The following is a 21,537-nucleotide window of genomic DNA, read 5'->3' on the forward strand; positions in this document are numbered from 1 at the left end:
GAAGACTCACCTTGTTGGCGTTGTCCTGCCAGCTGGCTCTTCAATTTAGCAATAATGCTATCTTTGCCCCTTATCTCCTCCTTGGCACTATCATAAGCCTTCAGAACTGTTTCCAATTTAAGCTGGAGGGTCTCCTTTTCTTTGGCTTCCTTTTCAGCTACTGCAACACTAAATTTAGCAGTCTCTAGCACAGTGCTAGCAGCCTCTACTACCCCTGTACTCTCCACTCTTTTAATCATCAGTCCACCAATGTGACTTGTCCCTGAGGTATCTTTACCTGTCTTATCCTCATTTCTTTTAAAGAACCACATGACTAGTGCAGCATTATCCTTACTGAATGTAACCCCTTCCATGGGTTTAGTCTCTTTTCTTACTGCATCTAGTACCAGAGCATCAGGAATATTCCATTCTGGTAAAATGAGCACTCCAGCTTGTGCTACTAGATCTCTTCCCTGTTCAGAAGTGATGGTTTTGAATTCTTCCATCATCTTCTGTTTTATCTCTTCCTCTACTGAGGATGGATCTTTATTAGGCTGCTCTGCCCTTTTTGCTTCACATCTAGCATTATATTTATCTATATGTTGCTTCCGGATAAATTGCATGAATGCTTCAGATGTGACAAAGCTATCATCAGCTAGAAAGGCACTAGTGGCCTTCTTTATCTCAGGATCCCACTCTTGGCCTTTGAGTTCAGTTGAAGTGATGTCCATCTGTGCTTCAGTGGGTTCTTCTGGCATCCTTTCTTCTACTTCATCATATGTATATGCAATCTCCCCCAAGCTGCCTAACTGAGAGAGGTATTCAGTTGCTGCTTGTTCATCTCCTATGTGGATAGGGGATTGGGATGGGGAATACAAGAGTGTATCTGATTGCACTTCTTTCTCCACCCTTTGCTTCTTTGGGCTGTCCTGGATGTCAATGACATCTTGTACCTTCCTCTTTCCTTTGGATGAAGAGGGTTCCCCTGTTGTAGACACCAACACACTGTAACCTGCTTTCTTATGCAGGGTGTAATCACCAGGAGGGATTGCTTTAGTGGGAGCTGATTTTCCCAAAATCATTCTTGCTTTCTCAGGGTTATTCTTGATTACAACTTCCCTCTTCTCCTTTATTGTTTGCATTACATCCTCAAAGAAAACAATCAAAAATTTTATCTTCTCTTCCAATGGGAAGAAGCTAGACAATGGGTCATAGCTAGCATCAAATTGATGCACAAAATCGAGGGCCTTCCTGTAAGCCACCCACTTTTCCTTCCTCAACTCCTGTTCATCTAAATCAAATTCATTCCTGATGAGGTCTTCAGGAAAGTGGAATTGATGAGGCCTACCTCTGCATGCTACTTTCTACTGGAACACACCATTGTAAAAGTCCTCTGGATCAGCACATCTAGACACTGCAGTGGACAAATGGTAGGGTTTGAGGAAATCCTCAAAACATTTCCAGCTTCCCTTGGTGATTACAAATTGGTGGGCTACTGTAGCCGTAGGGAAAATAGTCCCTTTACCTCTGCCTGTTAACTCTGCCTCTTGCAGGTTACCAATTTGTCTGAGAATCTCAGCTATTCCCACTTTGAGGGGGACCTGGTATGGTAACAAAAATGGGGTGCCTCTGAAACCAAAGACTCTAAAAACTATAGAGACTGGATATAAGTACATATCACTCCAGTTATGAACTATCTTGATATTTTCTACGAATTCTTTTGGTCTTAAAAACTCTAGAAGAACCTTGGGGACTCTTGGGTTGTCAGAGCAAAGGAGAATCCTTATTTTGGATGCAAAATATTTATCAAATTTCAGAAAACTAGCATCCTCTCTGTCCCATGACAACACAGTACTCCATAGTTGTACCGACATCTTCTCTCCCTCCTTTTCTTTTACCAGGTCCATTCCACTGGCGAAATAATCACCACCTTTGAAGAGAAAGAGGTGCATCAAGAGTGAATACCACCCAAATGGCCTATCTACCTTTCCATTCTTTATCCCTATCAATCGTCCATGGATAGCATCGGCAATATAAGAAGCATAATCAAATGTAATAGCAAGGGAAGGATTCAAAATTTGAACAATCATTAGCAAGTAATGGTTTGGCATATTCGATTTAGCATCCTCTCCTAGAACTTGGCAAAGTGCCCAATACATCCCTTTTGCCCTCAAGGTAAACATACTTAATGAAAAAGGCTCTTGTGTATTGGGCCCTACAACTGCTAACCCTCCTACTTTCAGAAAAAGTTCTTTGAGAGGCCCATTCCTAAGATGACTCCTCTGTGCCCTGTACACCTGAGCTAATTGTGTGAAGTTTATAGGTTCCAAGAAGTTGGTGAACTCACTGAGCCCAAATGCTTTTCTCAACTCTTCTGCATTAATCTCCACGAGGGTTTTTCCATTTACATCCCGGATGCACCTTGTAAATGAATCATAATTCAATGCCATTTGGGTTAACAAATCTGTATCCATGAACACCCCTGGGACCACCAACTTCCCAACATCTAATTCCCAAATGCCATTTTGAGGAGCAGGAGAATTCCTCATCCCAAATCTGATTCTAAATAACCCCAACCCAGACAGTCCAACTTGTGGGTCTCTTAACCAATTACCCTTGTCATATAATCCTTCTCCAATCTTCAGATGGGGAGCCCTGGGTACTAACTCTTTGGCCTTAGATGCCTGGTTGGTTGACAGCGTCGACTATTCTAAAAAGTCATCATACACACTCCTTTCTAAATAATCAACTTTACCAGAGAATTCCCTTTTAGGAGCCATTTGCAAAACAACCAGATGAATATCACTTTTTAAACACTTCTGTAATACGAGAATAATTCCACTTGTTACAACACACAAGAATAGCTGCAAAATAAGAAAAAACCTGATGCTTGCTTCAAGGAATTCGCTCTGCAACTGATTCACCTTCTCTGTATTTGCAAAAGATAACTCTGCGTTACTCTTTTGCAAAATCCTTTTAAAAGATCTCTATACTTGGTTGTTAGGAAATCAAATGCTTGTACTCTGGGCTTTAACTCTAACATTGATTCCGCATGCTTCGGCCGTCCCTTCAAAATCGAATTCATACGAGAATTCATATTTTAACTGCAACGGGTCGCAGCCTTCCTGCAAGTGTCTCACTGTGAATTGCATTTTGACGGCTTTGTCTTTAGTTTGGGTCCCATCTTCCTATTGGCTACATAATACCACGTGGCGTCTGATCATTGGTTTAGAAAATCCCTTTACATTCTGTTTTGATACTGGCCGAATGTTTTTCCCTTTATACTGTGGCGGGCCCATGTTTTTCCCTTTTGGCCATGTCATCATCATCCCACGTGGACGGCTCTCCTGTTTAATCCTTCGAAAAGGTCCTCAGGAATGGTGGGCCCGCTATGTCGTAACTGACACCTGGCATCTAGTCATCCGTTGTGCTGATTTGTCGCTCCGTCACTTGCCAGAAGAAGAACCATGGGGGCCCCACTTTTCATCTCAACAGGTCTATCTCTTACGTCATAATCAAGACACGTGTACGGTCCTAGTTAACTCTCGCTATTTCGCGGCCTTAAGAAGTGGGCATCTTACCCCTGCGAAATAGCGCGAGCCGTTAGATCATATCTCAACTTGCTCAGCATTTAAGCCCTGTTAGAAGCTCTCAGGAAGGCGGGCCCACTGACACGCCATGGACACCTGGCGCCTTGTCACTTTCAAAGCTGACCTGTCACTTTTTTATTCGCTGGAAGGAGCCACGGGGTCTCAATAAATTGTAAGAGCTGTCCTTGCCAGGTCATCTCCACCTGTGAGCCGACTCATATTTGGGGCCCACTTTTGAACCCTTGGTCCTGAGGAATGGTGGGCCTGCTGACTGTGATGACTTGTGCCACGTGCTACCTTATAATACGCCAGAAGAAAGCCACGGGGCTCCAACTATCTCTGACAGCTATGCCTTCCACTTACCCCGTCGTGACGCATGGATGGCTGATATTTATTCTCGCTATTTCGCAGCCTTAAAGGGTGAGCACTTAACCCTCGCGAAATGGCGCTGACCGTCAGATCCTTTCTCAAGTTGATCGGCATTTACCGGGCCCGACACTTTAGAATGAAATAATACAAGGCGAATTTTTTTCAAATAATCAACATGACCGCCTAGGTAAATAACAAGGGGGGACACTTCCTACGACCCCACGACCCATGACTTAAGTGAAATAAAGTAACGGCAGAATAGAAACCATGAGGACTTAACAAATTAAGAGTCTAAGAAAATTAAAACCCTTAAACCCCTAAGGTTTAGAACAAAGCTGAAGCACTTAGGATCACACCCTATTCGAATTTTTTCAAAATACCATGGCCAATTATGGGAAAAGAAGAACCCAATCTTAAAACAGTGATAACAGTTTTCATCATACACTGAATTTTCTTGATGATTTTGAGAAAGAGCATGTAAGATATGTCTTGAATCGAGTACATGACCAGTTTATGTGGTTGGATCAACCACATAAGATTACTAAGGAAGCTATTCATGCTGTCACCAGATTGTGTGCAACTGGTGATGTCCCTGCGTTAAGGTTAATCCCTAAGGATGATGTGAGAAAAATGGCTAAATCTAGATGGGATGGAAGAGCCATGACCGTGAATGAAATTGAAGATCCCAAAGTTAAATATGCATCTATGGTCACCAGTTATAGGGTTTACCACTCTAGTCGGATGAACAACATCCCTTGTGCTGCAATTCACATTGCTTACTAGATGTTCAAGTAGAATGCCAACTATGACCTATTTGAAAGTTTGAGAAGTCAGTTGATGTTAAATCTTGAATCAATAAAGAAATAAAAACGACAAAAAATCAAGTTTGGATAGTTGATTATCGGTCTATTCTTTTATTTTTAGAACTTTTTTCCCGGTATCAGCGATGTTCATTGGTCTGAGGATACACCGGCAATGTTACAAATGAAGAAAAATATTAGAATTCTTGGAAATGATTTTTGTTGTTCACCAAAAGTGATAACCCAAGAACACCTGCAAATCTTTCTATGAAATGGCCAATTTCAGTCTACACAACACATCAGGGCTTGGACAACATAACATAGGATCCTAATAGATCCTCCTGCACTTCAGGTTCTGCTAGACCTAGTGGGGGACACCCTCTTGATGCACTAAATACAACAATTACAGACACGTAACTGCATCAACATTAAGCAGATAGATCATTTCACAAGCTCAACAGGTTAGGAAACATTACAGATTGGCTAGATCTGTATAAACAATAGGATGAAACAGAGCTTGGAAAGAATGTATCACAAACACCCCTAAACATGAAGGGAAAATAGATTTATCTTTTAAAATGTTGTTCTAAAAGACATCCCCAAACTTGCAAGACCAGTGCCTTGTTCATTGGGCAACAGAGTCACAGATATAACTACAAATATGAATCATAGATGAAAGCTTATTTTCCTTAAACAAGATATTCATGCATCAATACCTTATATTAATGCACTATTTGATTCATTCACAATTTTATCAGATCTGGAAATATATTTCATCATTTATGATTGACTACAGAGTTTAAAACCTTCCTTGAAGGATACCTATAAACAATCACACAATTTCTTTGAAACTGACAAATCTTATCCTCCTTGAGGATTCAATTCATAATAATGAAATATTTACACAGAGACAATACTATGAGGAATTTACTCATGCCTGACACAAGCAAGTCCTGCAACTAAAATCACATTTACAACATTGCCCTGCAATCTCTATACCCTGAAGCAAACCAAAAGCCATTACAAATTTGGGTCATGACATTCAGAAATGGAAGCCATCAAATCTAGAGCATTTCTCCAAATTTCTGGAACCCTTACAACTCAGAAGAATGGGGAATAAAAAGAGGAGGGAAGAAAAACAAATCCACAACTGAAAAATGCCAAGTGTCTCTCCTCCCTAACTGAATTTTGTTCCCGTGAAAACTGCTTCTAAAATATCTCACATTTGCCAAAATTAACTTCATAATCGGATTCCTCGCTCCGAGAGCTTTCCGAAAATATATAACACTTTACACTTTGGCCCAAAATTGAGTCCTGGGCGAATTAATTCCCCAATATGCTCAAACATTTAAATTTTTCATTTATTTATATAGTCTAAAACTATATAATAAACAATTTTAAATTTAAATTTTTTGCCTCCATTTGTGCTCGGACGCCTTGCCACGTGGCGGCCTCTGATTGGTCGATGGGGTTGACCGGATGCCACCTAGGATGACACTTCATCAATCGCCACGTCATCAGCTTCGTCACTGCCACTTGGCCGCCACATCATCGCCTGCTGGACTGCCACCTGTGCGCCAACTGTGTGCCACCTCACCGGGACCCGCCTGCTGGGCTGCCACCTATCACGACACGTGGACGGCTCACGTTCATTTTCGCTATTTCGCTGGGTTTAAACTTCGTGCACCTTCCTTCGCGAAATAGCGCGAGCCGTCGATCTCCCTCGAACATGCTCGGTCGTTAACCCTGCCTTCGTCTGCAAAATTTCGCTCATTTGCCTCGGGAAGCGTACCTGTGCGGGGTCCACTTGGTTTTGTCCAGTCAACTCTTCCTTCACCTTGAGAAACGTGCTCACGCATGGACCCACCTTGGGCGCCCACGAGCACCTTGTGTCAAAAGCCTTTAAGGCTTAGACATTATGTTACTGTGCGCTTTTGCTTATAAATACTTAAAACGTCCATCTCCCAGTCAATGTGGGATTAATAACATGCCCAGAAACTGCACTTTGGAGATTTACCTAAGCGACTGCCTGGAAGATAGACGGGGATTTTAAATCCCTGGATCCATATGTGCTCAAGCCTTTTCCCACGCGAACATCCAGTTCAAACCATTGCAATACAACAATAATAGGTCATAATCCGAGCCGCTTTTGGTTCATGTACTGTTGTCTTTGCGACTCAATCTCCTCCACATTTGAGCTATCAATCGCACCATTATCACTCGGTTCCAGTTTCAGTTGTGAAGGATTGGCATTATTTGTGGATTCTGAAATAGATGCAGCGTCCACCTTCATGTTACGAGTGCTGGCCGCATCAAGTTCTATGTCTTCATAATGACCAGTACCAATAAACTTGGCCTTACGGTCTTCTTTGATCTTTTCAGGACTCACCAGCTTCAGCGCCCTCAAGTGCCTCAAGATGGCATATTTGACTCTTTTGGAAGTTTCCTTTGGATCGGCACGTGCACCGCCAAGGGGTTCCTTCTATTCTTTTTGAAATTTATGTTCTGCACCCATTTTCATAGTTCCGTTTACTTCTGCAACTCATGACATGGGAGATGTTACAAACCAATGGCATTTGGAGGAGTCAGCCAGCTTGGTTCGCTAGAAATTTTAGAGGAGATCCAAGGGAACCGGGTCCTGGTCCATGTCGTCTCTTGTGCACTGCCAGATGGAAACATATTTGGCAATACAGAGCTATTCAAACGCACACTTGCATTGTAGGAACTCCCTGCAACACTCATACCGCCTGCTTTTGCTTCTTCAAACAATGTAATTACCATGCAATGTACTTGTTGAATGGTTTCTAACGCTGCTCCTAAACTCCACACAATGCACCACACCACGTTGCACGCAAGGGAAACACTCAAGACTCGGTTGTGCTCAATAGCCACGCTGCATACACCACGCCACGATGGAGAGGGGGGGACATTGAAGTTTCAATGCTTTGCTGTCTTCCACGTCTCTCCCAGTCTCCTACGCTGCTCCACAAGACATTGTTTCCACGTGCATGTTCACCAAGCAAAGAAGAAACGTTTTGAAGATGAAAATATTGGCATGCCGACTTCTCATACAAACAGCTGCAAATTGAGGAAGAGAACCTCATCTTGATTTACTATATGAAGCTTCAAGTGAATAGATCACAGAACAATAGGCACAGAGCCCTGGCAATAACTTGGAGAATACTCATCCATGAACTTTACAATAGTTTGAACTCCCTCTTCCTTTGGCAATGTCCGCAGAGATTTAATCAATTTCAACATGGAAGCTGGTAAACAATCCATCTGCAGAGCATCTTTGGTTGGCTCACTGATACGTGATGCAAGAACATGACTATGTACACCCTCCAAATCTTTCAATTTTTTGATTGCAGCGATCATAGGGGATAATACTCCTGTTGAAAGCATCTTTATTTCATTTGCCATGCTGGAGAGGGGAATTTGGCACCATACCCATTGCAATTACTTGAAAACTTAATCATTTGTTGTTCCTGCAGCCAGAGATTCCATGTGGGGAGGAGGTTTTGCATTTACATGAATCTGTTTTGTTTTAACATAGCTCCCAAAAGCCACGCAGCTCACCACTTGTTTCCTAAAAGAATCTATAGAATTTTTTTGTTCAGTCAAACCAGCACTAGCTTGTCCTATATCTGATTCAAGTTTTTTATCGGACGAAGATTGAGGTTCATGCAATCTGCTTTCCATTTTTTCCACTAAATGAGCCCTTCCAGCTAAATCCTTTTCAAGAAACTCAGCTTTACTCTTCAGACGCTGCTCCTCATCCTGATGTTCCCACACTTGTTTCACAGCCGCTGCAAATTTTTCTATGGCATTAACAACTTCACTTTCTGGTATATTATTAAATGCTTGAGACCAATCATTGCAAATGACAAACACAGGGGGAGCACCAACCCTGCGAGGGGAGAATGGTGCAAGTCCATCAGAAGTTAACTCGGGCTCTTGATGAAGGCACTTCAAAAGCCACCCATTCAAAGCTTGAACATAAGCCCTCTGGGCTTTAACCCAATTGCTGAAACATGCATGCCAATTTTGAAGTTCAAATTCTAGGTGTATAGTTGCCTTTAGATGCATTTCATCGGATACATTACTAGCACCAACATGACCTAGAGATTTAGCTACTGCAATAATCTTATTTTGTCTTTGATGACATTCGAGCATTACCTTCCACATTCTCATGAACCCTTGTATTAACTCTACAACTTGTGGCTGCAACTCTTCATCCCTCAACATATGTATTCTCCTGGAAATTGAATCAACTACTTGCATTGCAACCTTAATTCTTGTTTGTAAGCTTTTTATTGCAGTCCTTGTAGCATCAACCAGATGAGGATCCTCCCCTTTGTCATCGTGAAGTCTGAGCTGTGTAACTTTCTTTTCATACTCTATTCTTATCTTTTCTCCAGCCTTCGGAATGCTTCAGGAACCTCAAACACACCTCTGGAATCGATCGGCACCATTTTCGGATCATAAAATTGCATTTTACATCTTTCAGGCAATTACGCCACAATTTTCGCATTTAATCGCGAAGACGTAATTTTCAAACCTGTGAAAACACCTTTCTGGAGCTCGCCATCTGACAGGCGTGTACTTTGATATACAAGGATGACTTCTACCAAACGGTTTCTCAATATGAATCCCGAGCGAAGAGATATTAATTTCCGAAAACGGCCAACTGGCTTTGTCGACACTGCGGACCTGATGAAGTCAATGTCCTGGCAACACATGACGCCTTTCTCAAAAATATCAAACGACCTCCGTAGGCCTTCAAATTTAGAACACAGGTACCTTTAAGTACATACTAAAACTTTGGATTCTCAGTTCAATCACCCGACTGACAGGATGCAAATAGCACGCTCACCAAAATGGCTACATTAATTGATCTAACATTGGAAGTGCAGATAACTGAAAATGATGGCAAAATGAGCTCTTTTGAAAACCGATCAAGCGGATTGGTAGAGCCTTGAAATTTGAAATGTAGCTCATCATTTATACCAAAATCAGCCCGGAACAAAAATTATGGCATGACGCTTACTGAGGCAACTTTTACACTTATGCGAAACAGGGCTCCGACTAGCTGTCAAAACAGGGACTTGCCAAAACAGACAAACTGCAAACGGAATCGGCTTCAAAAACTGAGCAAATGGATTCGTTAAGACTTGAAAATTTGCGAGCTGACTCACATTTATGCATAGAATTGAAGCCACTTTGAATTTTTTCATGATGATCAACAAGGCAAAAGATGTAATCGCTCAAAGAAGGCTACTCGATAAAATCTGCATTTGTGCCTAAAATGCACTTCCAGCTCACCCCTCAAAATGGGTACCTCGTAAACGTATCCAAATTGAATTCTGAAAGTTGCACATCACTGAATAGGCCAAATGAAAGGTGTGGGACATGAATCCCGAGCCTTACCCTCTGAAAATCAACCGGCTCTACTCTGCCCTCTCGCAAACTAAGCCATTCAAACTGACTTCATTTAGGTATGCAGAGCAAAAAATTTGAAATGGGCCTATAAAATTGACTCAATTTTAATCAGTCCCAACAGTGGCTCTGACTGGGGATGGTTGATTACAAGATCAACACAAGAATCCAGATATCTTTGGTTAAGCAGATCACCCAAAAGACGGGTCATTCTTCTCTCAATTCTTCTCTTCTCAAAATAGGGCTTCCTTATTCTACCCAAACAGCAGGGCACTTTATTGAAAACCACACAACTGAAGCAAAGCGACTGTACAAGAGATACAAGCATGCTCAAAACTGAATACAAGCTGCTCAATCAATCTTAGCATTTACCTCTCTCAAAAATCTGATTTTCATCACTTGACATATTGACCAAAACAAAGGCACCTTCTAGTAACAACTGAGCATGATCATTATAATCAACCTCTTTTGTCTCATTACTGAAACAGCTAGTGTGCTTACCCTTTATCTGATTCTGAACTTTGTAATCACACACTACTTCAACACAAGTAAAACCATGAGGCAATTCATCATAAGGGTTTTCCCTCAAGCTGCAATACACTTCACTATCCCGATCAATTCTACCATTTTCAAGGACATGATCATGCTGAACTCTAAAAGTAAAACATTCATTTTCAATATTGTAAAACTCATTAGCACATACTTTATTATCATTTAAATCAATAGAATGAGGGATACTACAAACCAACTGATGCAAACAAGGAACACAGATATTACAATCTGGATGTGATACTTCACTATGCTGATCACACCTCATATTATCCTTGCTTATCAAACTGAAAACCTCTGCGTTCTCAACATCCCATTCATGAAAAAGAATGCATACCTCTGGCTGAAGCAAATCCTCAGCTAAATCTTCTTCATCCAGACTTATGTCTATCTGAAACACTTCCATTTGTGGTCTGAAAAAGTCATAACATAACCCATGCCTCTTGTCTTCATCATGAAGTAAATTCTTACAACCCATGCTACTGCTGTTCGGAACTACATCGGTATTACAAATTTGTTCCACACAAGGGGAAACTTCATCATTCTCATCGATGAAATCAGCACCATGGATATTTGTATCAAAAGCAAAGAACTCCAAATCAGTTTCAAGCGTTCTATCAACATTCACATCCTCATCATGGTACTTGAAATTCTTAAAGCATTCAAGTGTGGGTTCATTTAAATCTGAAAAAAGGACATTACCAACACTGTCACATACATTCTTATCTTCAAAAACACTTTCGTTTTCAGATTCATAACTAAGGTACATAATTTGATTTTCTATTACATCATCTTCACAAGATGAATAATAAGAATTCTTATAACCACTTTCAGCTGAATAAATGGCATTCATTTGCTGATCAAAAGAAAGTGAAACACTTGTGCTAAGATCATCCTCATCCTGAAATTGATCTTCATTGTTCACTTGCATACCTTCAGGGTGCTGGGAATAAAACTCATTATCCTCATAATCAGCAACACCACCCCACACTGAAACACATTCATCACTGGGTATACTTGCACTGAACACATTATCAACATTATTCACAATTTCATTTTCAGATTTATCAGACTTAACAAAAATCTGATTTTCATCATATTTCACAACTTCACTTACATAATCAACAACATTTGGTAATCCTTCAGTATTTGGTATTTGAACATCAAATACATCAGCAACATGTAAAGATAGATGGTCATCATTACCATAATTTTCATTATTGTTAACCTTAGGAGATGCATGATTAACTTGATAATTTGCAGTCACATAATTAGCATAACCGACATACAAATCGAATGGTACATATCCCTTGTATATATCAATCTTCGCATCAGCATTATCACAACATTGCACACTAATCATTCCATCATCATTGTGAGAAGAGACCGTCATTAACAGTGGAGGATCTTGACTCTCATTCAAATTTGAAGCACATGCATCAACAAGACCATTCGGAACTACGGAGCTGGATGTACCTGAACAAGGAATGATTGGTTGAGCTTCACATGGTATTTCGCCATTGAAGGCATTTTGATAAGAGACTACAGCAGACACAGATCTCTTGGCTATCCCGAATTTCAAATTATTTTCAATGTCCCTAGCTGTGTTAAAGGCTTCATACAAAGTCTTAGGTTCTTTGTTCCTCAATAGGAAACCCATCTTCTTACCAAAAGCACTCATATAAATATCCAGACATACCATATCATCAAACTTATACTTTCTGGAAATTTTAGCCAATGCTTGTGAAAATCTGATGTTAAATGTTGGTACCAATTCATCTTTCCTGATTTGTATATAAGTGAATTCTTTCAATAAGTCGGAATCACTCACCTTCTCATCGAATTGATCCATGAAATCTGAAACCAATTCTTCCCATGAGGTAATAGAATTCACTGGTAAAAAAGAGAACCAATCTCTTGCATCTTCTTTCAATGACTGAATAAACAGTTTCATGCACACATCTTCTTGGCAAATTTCAAACTCTCCTATCAAATTTGAAAATCTTTTAACATGTTGACATGCTGATTCTGATTTCTTCCCACTGAATATGGGCAAATACTTTCTAATTTCTGTGAGTATGGGGTTTGGGTAACCCGGAATATCTTTGAAATTTAGAGCAGCATAATGGTTCATGATGAAACTTCTCCTATTATATGGTTGTTCTGGTTTACTAGGCATGGCTTTATGTGGAAATACACAAGACTGAAAAACTTCACTATTCATTTTTCTTACTTCCACAAATGATTATACACTCTGGAATAAAAAACATCAAGCAAGTATCCTTATACTGATCTATTCCTTAACATTGCTTGACATAAAGTTCTTCCACATTTGCACACTACGGAGGATAACATACACTGAATATTTTAGCAGCATAAATATGCAAATGGATTTTGAAATTCTCTCTTTCCCTCTAGACTAGTGCTGTTCACTAAATGGGAAAAATACATTATACATTCAAACTTTCAGAAGAGATGTCTTCGCATTTAAAACCTCTGAAAAAATACCTGGAGATTTGCAGCTGTAAACTCTTGTAGATCTGGAGATTTACTTCACACTTTAGCACGGTCTTTTATCACAGAGTCACCACCTCTTGCACAGAGGATATTTTGAACAGCAAAACCATTCAATCACAGATTTAATTCTTTGTTTCTCTTTCAATCTCGCTGCAATAAACACTCTTCCAGGCTATTTAACACTGGTATGAACCACAGAGTCGCCACCCAAATAAGGAATTGGGGAAAATTCACATACAGTTGAAAGAACTTCTCACAACTTTCAACCATGCATTCATTGTTACTCCTTCATAAAATATGACATGATACACATATCATTATGCAGATCCAGAACAAGGAGCATTTTCTAGCTCATAAATTCACTTTACACTCTGTGCATACACAATGGACTGACTAACTGGATGAAATTAGGCAATTTCTTTTCAGCTTCCCCAGCAGAGTCGCCATTTTTGTTGTTCACCAAAAGTGATAACCCAAGAACACCTGCAAATCTTTCTATGAAATGGCCAATTTCAGTCTACACAACACATCAGGGCTTGGACAACATAACATAGGATCCTAATAGATCCTCCTACACTTCAGGTTCTGCTAGACCTAGGGGGGGACACCCTCTTGATGCACTAAATACAACAATTACAGACACGTAACTGCATCAACATTAAGCAGATAGATCATTTCACAAGCTCAACAGGTTAGGAAACATTACAGATTGGCTAGATCTATATAAACAATAGGATGAAACAGAGCTTGGAAAGAATGTATCACAAACACCCCTAAACATGAAGGGAAAATAGATTTATCTTTTAAAATGTTGTTCTAAAAGACATCCCCAAACTTGCAAGACCAGTGCCTTGTTCATTGGGCAACAGAGTCACAGATATAACTACAAATATGAATCATAGATGAAAGCTTATTTTCCTTAAACAAGATATTCATGCATCAATACCTTATATTAATGCACTATTTGATTCATTCACAATTTTATCAGATCTGGAAATATATTTCATCATTTATGATTGACTACAGAGTTTAAAACCTTCCTTGAAGGATACCTATAAACAATCACACAATTTCTTTGAAACTGACAAATCTTATCCTCCTTGAGGATTCAATTCATAATAATGAAATATTTACACAGAGACAATACTATGAGGAATTTACTCATGCCTGACACAAGCAAGTCCTGCAACTAAAATCACATTTACAACATTGCCTTGCAATCTCTATACCCTGAAGCAAACCAAAAGCCATTACAAATTTGGGTCATGACATTTAGAAATGGAAGCCATCAAATCTGGAGCATTTCTCCAAATTTATGGAACCCTTACAACTCAGAAGAATGGGGAATAAAAAGAGGAGGGAAGAAAAACAAATCCACAACTGAAAAATGCCAAGTGTCTCTCCTCCCTAACTGAATTTTGTTCCCGTGAAAACTGCTTCTAAAATATCTCACATTTTCCAAAATTAACTTCATAATCGGATTCCTTGCTCCGAGAGCTTTCCGAAAATATATAACACTTTACACTTTGGCCCAAAATTGAGTCCTGGGCGAATTAATTCCCCAATATGCTCAAACATTTAAATTTTTCATTTATTTATATAGTCTAAAACTATATAATAAACAATTTTAAATTTAAATTTTTTGCCTCCATTTGTGCTCGGACGCCTTGCCACGTGGCGGCCTCTGATTGGTCGATGGGGTTGACCGGATGCCACCTGGGATGACACTTCATCAATCGCCACGTCATCAGCTTCGTCACTGCCACTTGGCCGCCACATCATCGCCTGCTGGACTGCCACCTGTGCGCCAACTGTGTGCCACCTCACCGGGACCCGCCTGCTGGGCTGCCACCTATCACGACACGTGGACGGCTCACGTTCATTTTCGCTATTTCGCTGGGTTTAAACTTCGTGCACCTTCCTTCGCGAAATAGCGCGAGCCATCAATCTCCCTCGAACATGCTCGCTCGTTAACCCTGCCTTCGTCTGCAAAATTTCGCTCATTTGCCTCGGGAAGCGTGCCTGTGCGGGGTCCACTTGGTTTTTGTCCAGTCAACTCTTCCTTCACCTCGGGAAACGTGCTCACGCATGGACCCACCTTGGGCGCCCACGGGCACCTTGTGTCAAAAGCCTTTAAGGCTTAGACATTATGTTACTGTGCGCTTTTGCTTATAAATACTTAAAACGTCCATCTCCCAGTCAATGTGGGATTAATAACATGCCCAGAAACTGCACTTTGGAGATTTACCTAAGCGACTGCCTGGAAGATAGACGGGGATTTTAAATCCCTGGATCCATATGTGCTCAAGCCTTTTCCCACGCGAACATCCAGTTCAAACCATTGCAATACAACAATAATAGGTCATAATCCGAGCCGCTTTTGGTTCATGTACTGTTGTCTTTGCGACTCAATCTCCTCCACATTTGAGCTATCAATCGCACCATTATCACTCAGTTCCAGTTTCAGTTGTGAAGGATTGGCATTATTTGTGGATTCTGAAATAGATGCAGCGTCCACCTTCATGTTACGAGTGCTGGCCGCATCAAGTTCTATGTCTTCATAATGACCAGTACCAATAAACTTGGCCTTACGGTCTTCTTTGATCTTTTCAGGACTCACCAGCTTCAGCGCCCTCAAGTGCCTCAAGATGGCATATTTGAATCTTTTGGAAGTTTCCTTTGGATCGGCACGTGCACCCCCAAGGGGTTCCTTCTATTCTTTTTGAAATTTATGTTCTGCACCCATTTTCATAGTTCCGTTTACTTCTGCAACTCATGACATGGGAGATGTTACAAACCAATGGCATTTGGAGGAGTCAGCCAGCTTGGTTCGCTAGAAATTTTAGAGGAGATCCAAGGGAACCGGGTCCTGGTCCATGTCGTCTCTTGTGCACTGCCAGATGGAAACATATTTGGCAATACAGAGCTATTCAAACGCACGCTTGCATTGTAGGAACTCCCTGCAACACTCATACCGCCTGCTTTTGCTTCTTCAAACAATGTAATTACCACGCAATGTACTTGTTGAATGGTTTCTAACGCTGCTCCTAAACTCCACACAATGCACCACACCACGTTGCACGCAAGGGAAACACTCAAGACTCGGCTGCGCTCAATAGCCACGCTGCATACACCACGCCACGATGGAGAGGGGGGGACATTGAAGTTTCAATGCTTTGCTGTCTTCCACGTCTCTCCCAGTCTCCTACGCTGCTCCACAAGACATTGTTTCCACGTGCATGTTCACCAAGCAAAGAAGAAACGTTCTGAAGATGAAAATATTGGCATGCCGACTTCTCATACAAACAGCTGCAAATTGAGGAAGAGAACCTCATCTTGATTTACTATATGAAGCTTCAAGTGAATAGATCACAGAACAATAGGCACAAAGCCCTGGCAATAACTTGGAGAATACTCATCCATGAACTTTACAACAGTTTGAACTCCCTCTTCCTTTGGCAATGTCCGCAGAGATTTAATCAATTTCAACATGGAAGCTGGTAAACAATCCATCTGCAGAGCATCTTTGGTTGGCTCACTGATACGTGATGCAAGAACATGACTATGTACACCCTCCAAATCTTTCAATTTTTTGATTGCAGCGATCATAGGGGATAATACTCCTGTTGAAAGCATCTTTATTTCATTTGCCATGCTGGAGAGGGGAATTTGGCACCATACCCATTGCAATTACTTGAAAACTTAATCATTTGTTGTTCCTGCAGCCAGAGATTCCATGTGGGGAGGAGGTTTTGCATTTACATGAATCTGTTTTGTTTTAACATAGCTCCCAAAAGCCATGCAGCTCACCACTTGTTTCCTAAAAGAATCTATAGAATTTTTTTGTTCAGTCAAACCAGCACTAGCTTGTCCTATATCTGTTTCAAGTTTTTTATCAGACGAAGATTGAGGTTCATGCAATCTGCTTTCCATTTTTTCCACTAAATGAGCCCTTCCAGCTAAATCCTTTTCAAGAAACTCAGCTTTACTCTTCAGACGCTGCTCCTCATCCTGATGTTCCCACACTTGTTTCACAGCCGTTGCAAATTTTTCTATGGCTTTAACAACTTCACTTTCTGGTATATTATTAAATGCTTGAGACCAATCATTGCAAATGACAAACACAGGGGGAGCACCAACCCTGTGAGGGGAGAATGGTGCAAGTCCATCAGAAGTTAACTTGGGCTCTTGATGAAGGCACTTCAAAAGCCACCCATTCAAAGCTTGAACATAAGCCCTCTGGGCTTTAACCCAATTGCTGAAACATGCATGCCAATTTTGAAGTTCAAATTCTAGGTGTATAGTTGCCTTTAGATGCATTTCATCGGATACATTACTAGCACCAACATGACCTAGAGATTTAGCTACTGCAATAATCTTATTTTGTCTTTGATGACATTCGAGCATTACCTTCCACATTCTCATGAACCCTTGTATTAACTCTACAACTTGTGGCTGCAACTCTTCATCCCTCAACATATGTATTCTCCTGGAAATTGAATCAACTACTTGCATTGCAACCTTAATTCTTGTTTGTAAGCTTTTTATTGCAGTCCTTGTAGCATCAACCAGATGAGGATCCTCCCCTTTGTCATCGTGAAGTCTGAGCTGTGTAACTTTCTTTTCATACTCTATTCTTATCTTTTCTCCAGCCTTCGGAATGCTTCAGGAACCTCAAACACACCTCTGGAATCGATCGGCACCATTTTCGGATCATAAAATTGCATTTTACATCTTTCAGGCAATTACGCCACAATTTTCGCATTTAATCGCGAAGACGTAATTTTCAAACCTGTGAAAACACCTTTCTGGAGCTCGTCATCTGACAGGCGTGTACTTTGATATACAAGGATGACTTCTACCAAACGGTTTCTCAATACGAATCCCGAGCGAAGAGATATTAATTTCCGAAAACGGCCAACTGGCTTTGTCGACACTGCGGACCTGATGAAGTCAATGTCCTGTCAACACATGACGCCTTTCTCAAAAATATCAAACGACCTCCGTAGGCCTTCAAATTTAGAACACAGGTACCTTTAAGTACATACTAAAACTTTGGATTCTCAGTTCAATCACCTGACTGACAGGATGCAAATAGCACGCTCACCAAAATGGCTACATTAATTGATCTAAGATTGGAAGTGCAGATAACTGAAAATGATGGCAAAATGAGCTCTTTTGAAAACCGATCAAGCGGATTGGTAGAGCCTTGAAATTTGAAATGTAGCTCATCATTTATACCAACATCAGCCCGGAACAAACATTATGGCATGACGCTTACTGAGGCAACTTTTACACTTATGCGAAACAGGGCTCCGACTAGCTGTCAAAACAGGGACTTGCCAAAACACACAAACTGCAAACGGAATCGGCTTCAAAAACTGAGCAAATGGATTCGTTAAGACTTGAAAATTTGCGAGCTGACTCACATTTATGCACAGAATTGAATCCACTTTGAATTTTTTCATGATGATCAACAGGGAAAAAGATGTAATCGCTCAAAGAAGGCTACTCGATAAAATCTGCATTTGTGCCTAAAATGCACTTCCAGCTCACCCCTCAAAATGGGTACCTCGTAAACGTATCCAAATTGAATTCTGAAAGTTGCACATCATTGAATAGGCCAAATGGAAGGTGTGGGACATGAATCCCGAGCCTTACCCTCTGAAAATCAACCGGCTCTACTCTGCCCTCTCGCAAACTAAGCCATTCAAACTGACTTCATTTAGGTATGCAGAGCAAAAAATTTGAAATGGGCCTATAAAATTGACTCAATTTTAATCAGTCCCAACAATTTTAACAAGATCACTTGGGGTTACTTTAAATATTTTCAGAAGAGGATGCATGCAAGAGAGAGAATACTAGAACAGGTTGTAAAGAGATATGAAGATTCTATCTATTTCATGGTTGATACTGACACTTGTCTGATGGTGGCAGTTGATCCCAGGACATCATGGGTGATGTCGATGGGTTACAAAGTTGAAGTAGATATTTTGATTGCATATGTTGATCACTTGTTATCTCAATTGGTAGATACAACTATTGAAAGGTTTGGAACCTTGGAGTGCAGAAGTAAAGAAGGAGAAACCTTCTAAGATACAATTCAAGAGAAAAGGCAAATAAATAAAGCCCCTTGCACCTAGGGCACCGGTAATAATTGGTAAGTGGAAAAAGGAACAAGCTAAGAAACCTGCAGATGAAGAAGAGACAAAATCAGAAGGAGAGAAGAAAGAATTAAGGGCTAGTGGCAAGAAATCAAAGGTTGTCAGAGCATCTACTATAAAATTAGTTAAGAAACAGTAACTAAACTGACTCCCTTTGAAAGTTAGTAATTCATATTAACGATTATGGTATTCTAGCTAGTTTGAATAAACTATGATAAATTTGGTGAGGATGAACAAAGGCAAATAGAATATGCAGTAGTTTTATCTATGAATAAATATAGTAAAGCCCTGACTAAGTTTCAAGGGCAAAAACCAAATTATTTGTATAATAAGGTAGATTCCAGATGGCAAGCTGCAATAAAACAGGACAAGGAAATGATTGAATTTGTTCTTGTTAGTTTACAACCAGAAGCCTCTAATGAGGATTTGGAAGACATTCTTTTGAAATCAAAACCATTATTTAGAACTAAGAAGAGACTTACAAGATTGCTTGTTGGAGAAACCCAGTCTGTTCAGATTGAGACTGAGGAAACATTGAAGAAGTTTCTAGGTTTGATACCTGAGGAAGAAGAGCAATCAGAGAATCTGAAAGAAAAAGATCTTCCTGATGATGTAAATATTGATGAATTTCCACCGAGTGAGATTGTTTTTGCTGATCAACTGGTAGATGATCAAACTAAGAAGAAACCATTTAAAAAATACCTAGTTGTGATCATTGATGATGAGCCTGCATTACCAGAAGTTGATCAAACTGATACTGAGGAAGGAATGACAGATCAAACAAAAAATGCATAGATTGAGAATATACAGACAACTGAGCAACATGAAATGGCACCAGAAAAAGGTGAAGAACATCAGAAAGTAGATGAGACACCAGTGATTATATAATCAAATGATGTATAGGCCCCTACACCATCAGTAAAGAATAAGGAGTTGGAAGAGGAGAAATTAAAGAGGAGGAAGAAAAGAAGGAAGAAGATAAATTGAAAACAGAGGTTCATAAGGTAAAAGTGACACCCTGATCACTTACCTCTAAGAAAATTGTTGATGATAATGAGGAAGATGACATAGTTAGTATACAAGGACCAATAAATATGGACATGTTGAGCCCCACAAAGTTAATGGAGATTGCATCTGCAATGCAATCTAGAGCACAAAAGAAAATTTTGAAGGCCCAAAAGAAGGAAGCACAAACCATACAATGTGCAATTGATATTTTATCCACTTTATTACCAAAGATTGATATAGATAGTCTTCTTGCACCAATTGACAAACTGGAGCTACTTGTTACAACAATTGGAGAATAGATGAAAAGTTTTGAAGATGTTGCTTATCTTAATGTGGAAAAGGAATACAATAAGAAGAGAATATAGTAGCTGATGAAGGAGATTGACAAGGACAAAGTAGGTCAAAGTGTTAACAAAGACCTAATTAAAGATGCATTGCTTATCGAAGGTAAAAATCCTTTCCACTATTGCAAAATTTTCATTGGTTTGTGATGATTTGGAGAAGAAGAAAAAGGAAGCTGAACATGATTTGAAAATTTTGAGTGAATCATTTATCCCCCTAAATGATTCTGCTATACATTTTGGTGTTGGTAGTGGGCCAGCATCCCTCGTGGGGATTCATGACATGGTTTAACAACCTCTTGTGGATTCTATAATTCTAGTGGTTGTATCGGGCATTGATAGGTCAATCTTTTGGTGCAACGACAACCCTAGCTTGTAACAAGTGGTATCAAAGATTGGTCATAGGTTCAAATCATGCAGGCCATGACAAGTGATGCTGGGAGGGGGATTTTTGGTAGTGGGCTAGCATCCCTCGTGGGGATTCGCGACATGGTTTAACAACCTCCTATGGATTCTATAAGTTTAGTGGTTGTATCGGGCATTGACAGGTTGATCTTTTGGTGCAATGAAAACCCTAGCTTGTAACATTTTGTAGATTGGTAGTTGAACTACAACATAAGCTCAAAGCTTATGAGGGAGAACAGGTTAAAAGGACTAAGTCCCTATAGGAATTACAGACATTATTGATCCCTAATATTGAGATATTTTAGAGAGGCTATAAAGAAACTAAAGCTATATTAGCCACACCAGAGATGAGTACTCTTGATGCCATGGAGCAGTT

At 40.2% G+C, this 21,537-nt stretch overlaps 2 protein-coding genes across 2 annotated transcripts; both read right to left on the bottom strand.

The window, feature by feature from the left end:
- Positions 1–8,209: 8,209 nt before the first annotated feature.
- Positions 8,210–9,157, bottom strand: LOC131857831 (protein ALTERED PHOSPHATE STARVATION RESPONSE 1-like). Its single transcript, XM_059210572.1, has one exon. It carries the CDS (start codon positions 9,020–9,022, stop codon positions 8,210–8,212), a length of 813 nt encoding a protein of 270 aa, XP_059066555.1. The 5' UTR covers positions 9,023–9,157.
- Positions 9,158–16,945: 7,788 nt separating this feature from the next.
- On the bottom strand, positions 16,946–17,758 carry LOC131857832 (protein ALTERED PHOSPHATE STARVATION RESPONSE 1-like). The gene has a single exon (XM_059210573.1). The coding sequence runs from the start codon at positions 17,756–17,758 to the stop codon at positions 16,946–16,948; it is 813 nt and encodes a 270-aa protein (XP_059066556.1).
- Between the last annotated feature and the right edge of the window lie 3,779 nt (positions 17,759–21,537).

The sequence above is a fragment of the Cryptomeria japonica genome, chromosome 8, assembly GCF_030272615.1.
Source record: "Cryptomeria japonica chromosome 8, Sugi_1.0, whole genome shotgun sequence".
Taxonomy (NCBI): Eukaryota; Viridiplantae; Streptophyta; class Pinopsida; order Cupressales; family Cupressaceae; genus Cryptomeria; species Cryptomeria japonica.

What these genes read in the sequence shown, in the direction of transcription:
- LOC131857832 (XM_059210573.1), bottom strand. Translation starts at nt 17,758, where the DNA reads ATGCAAGTAGTTGATTCAATTTCCAGGAGAATACATATGTTGAGGGAT.
- LOC131857831 (XM_059210572.1), bottom strand. Translation starts at nt 9,022, where the DNA reads ATGCAAGTAGTTGATTCAATTTCCAGGAGAATACATATGTTGAGGGAT.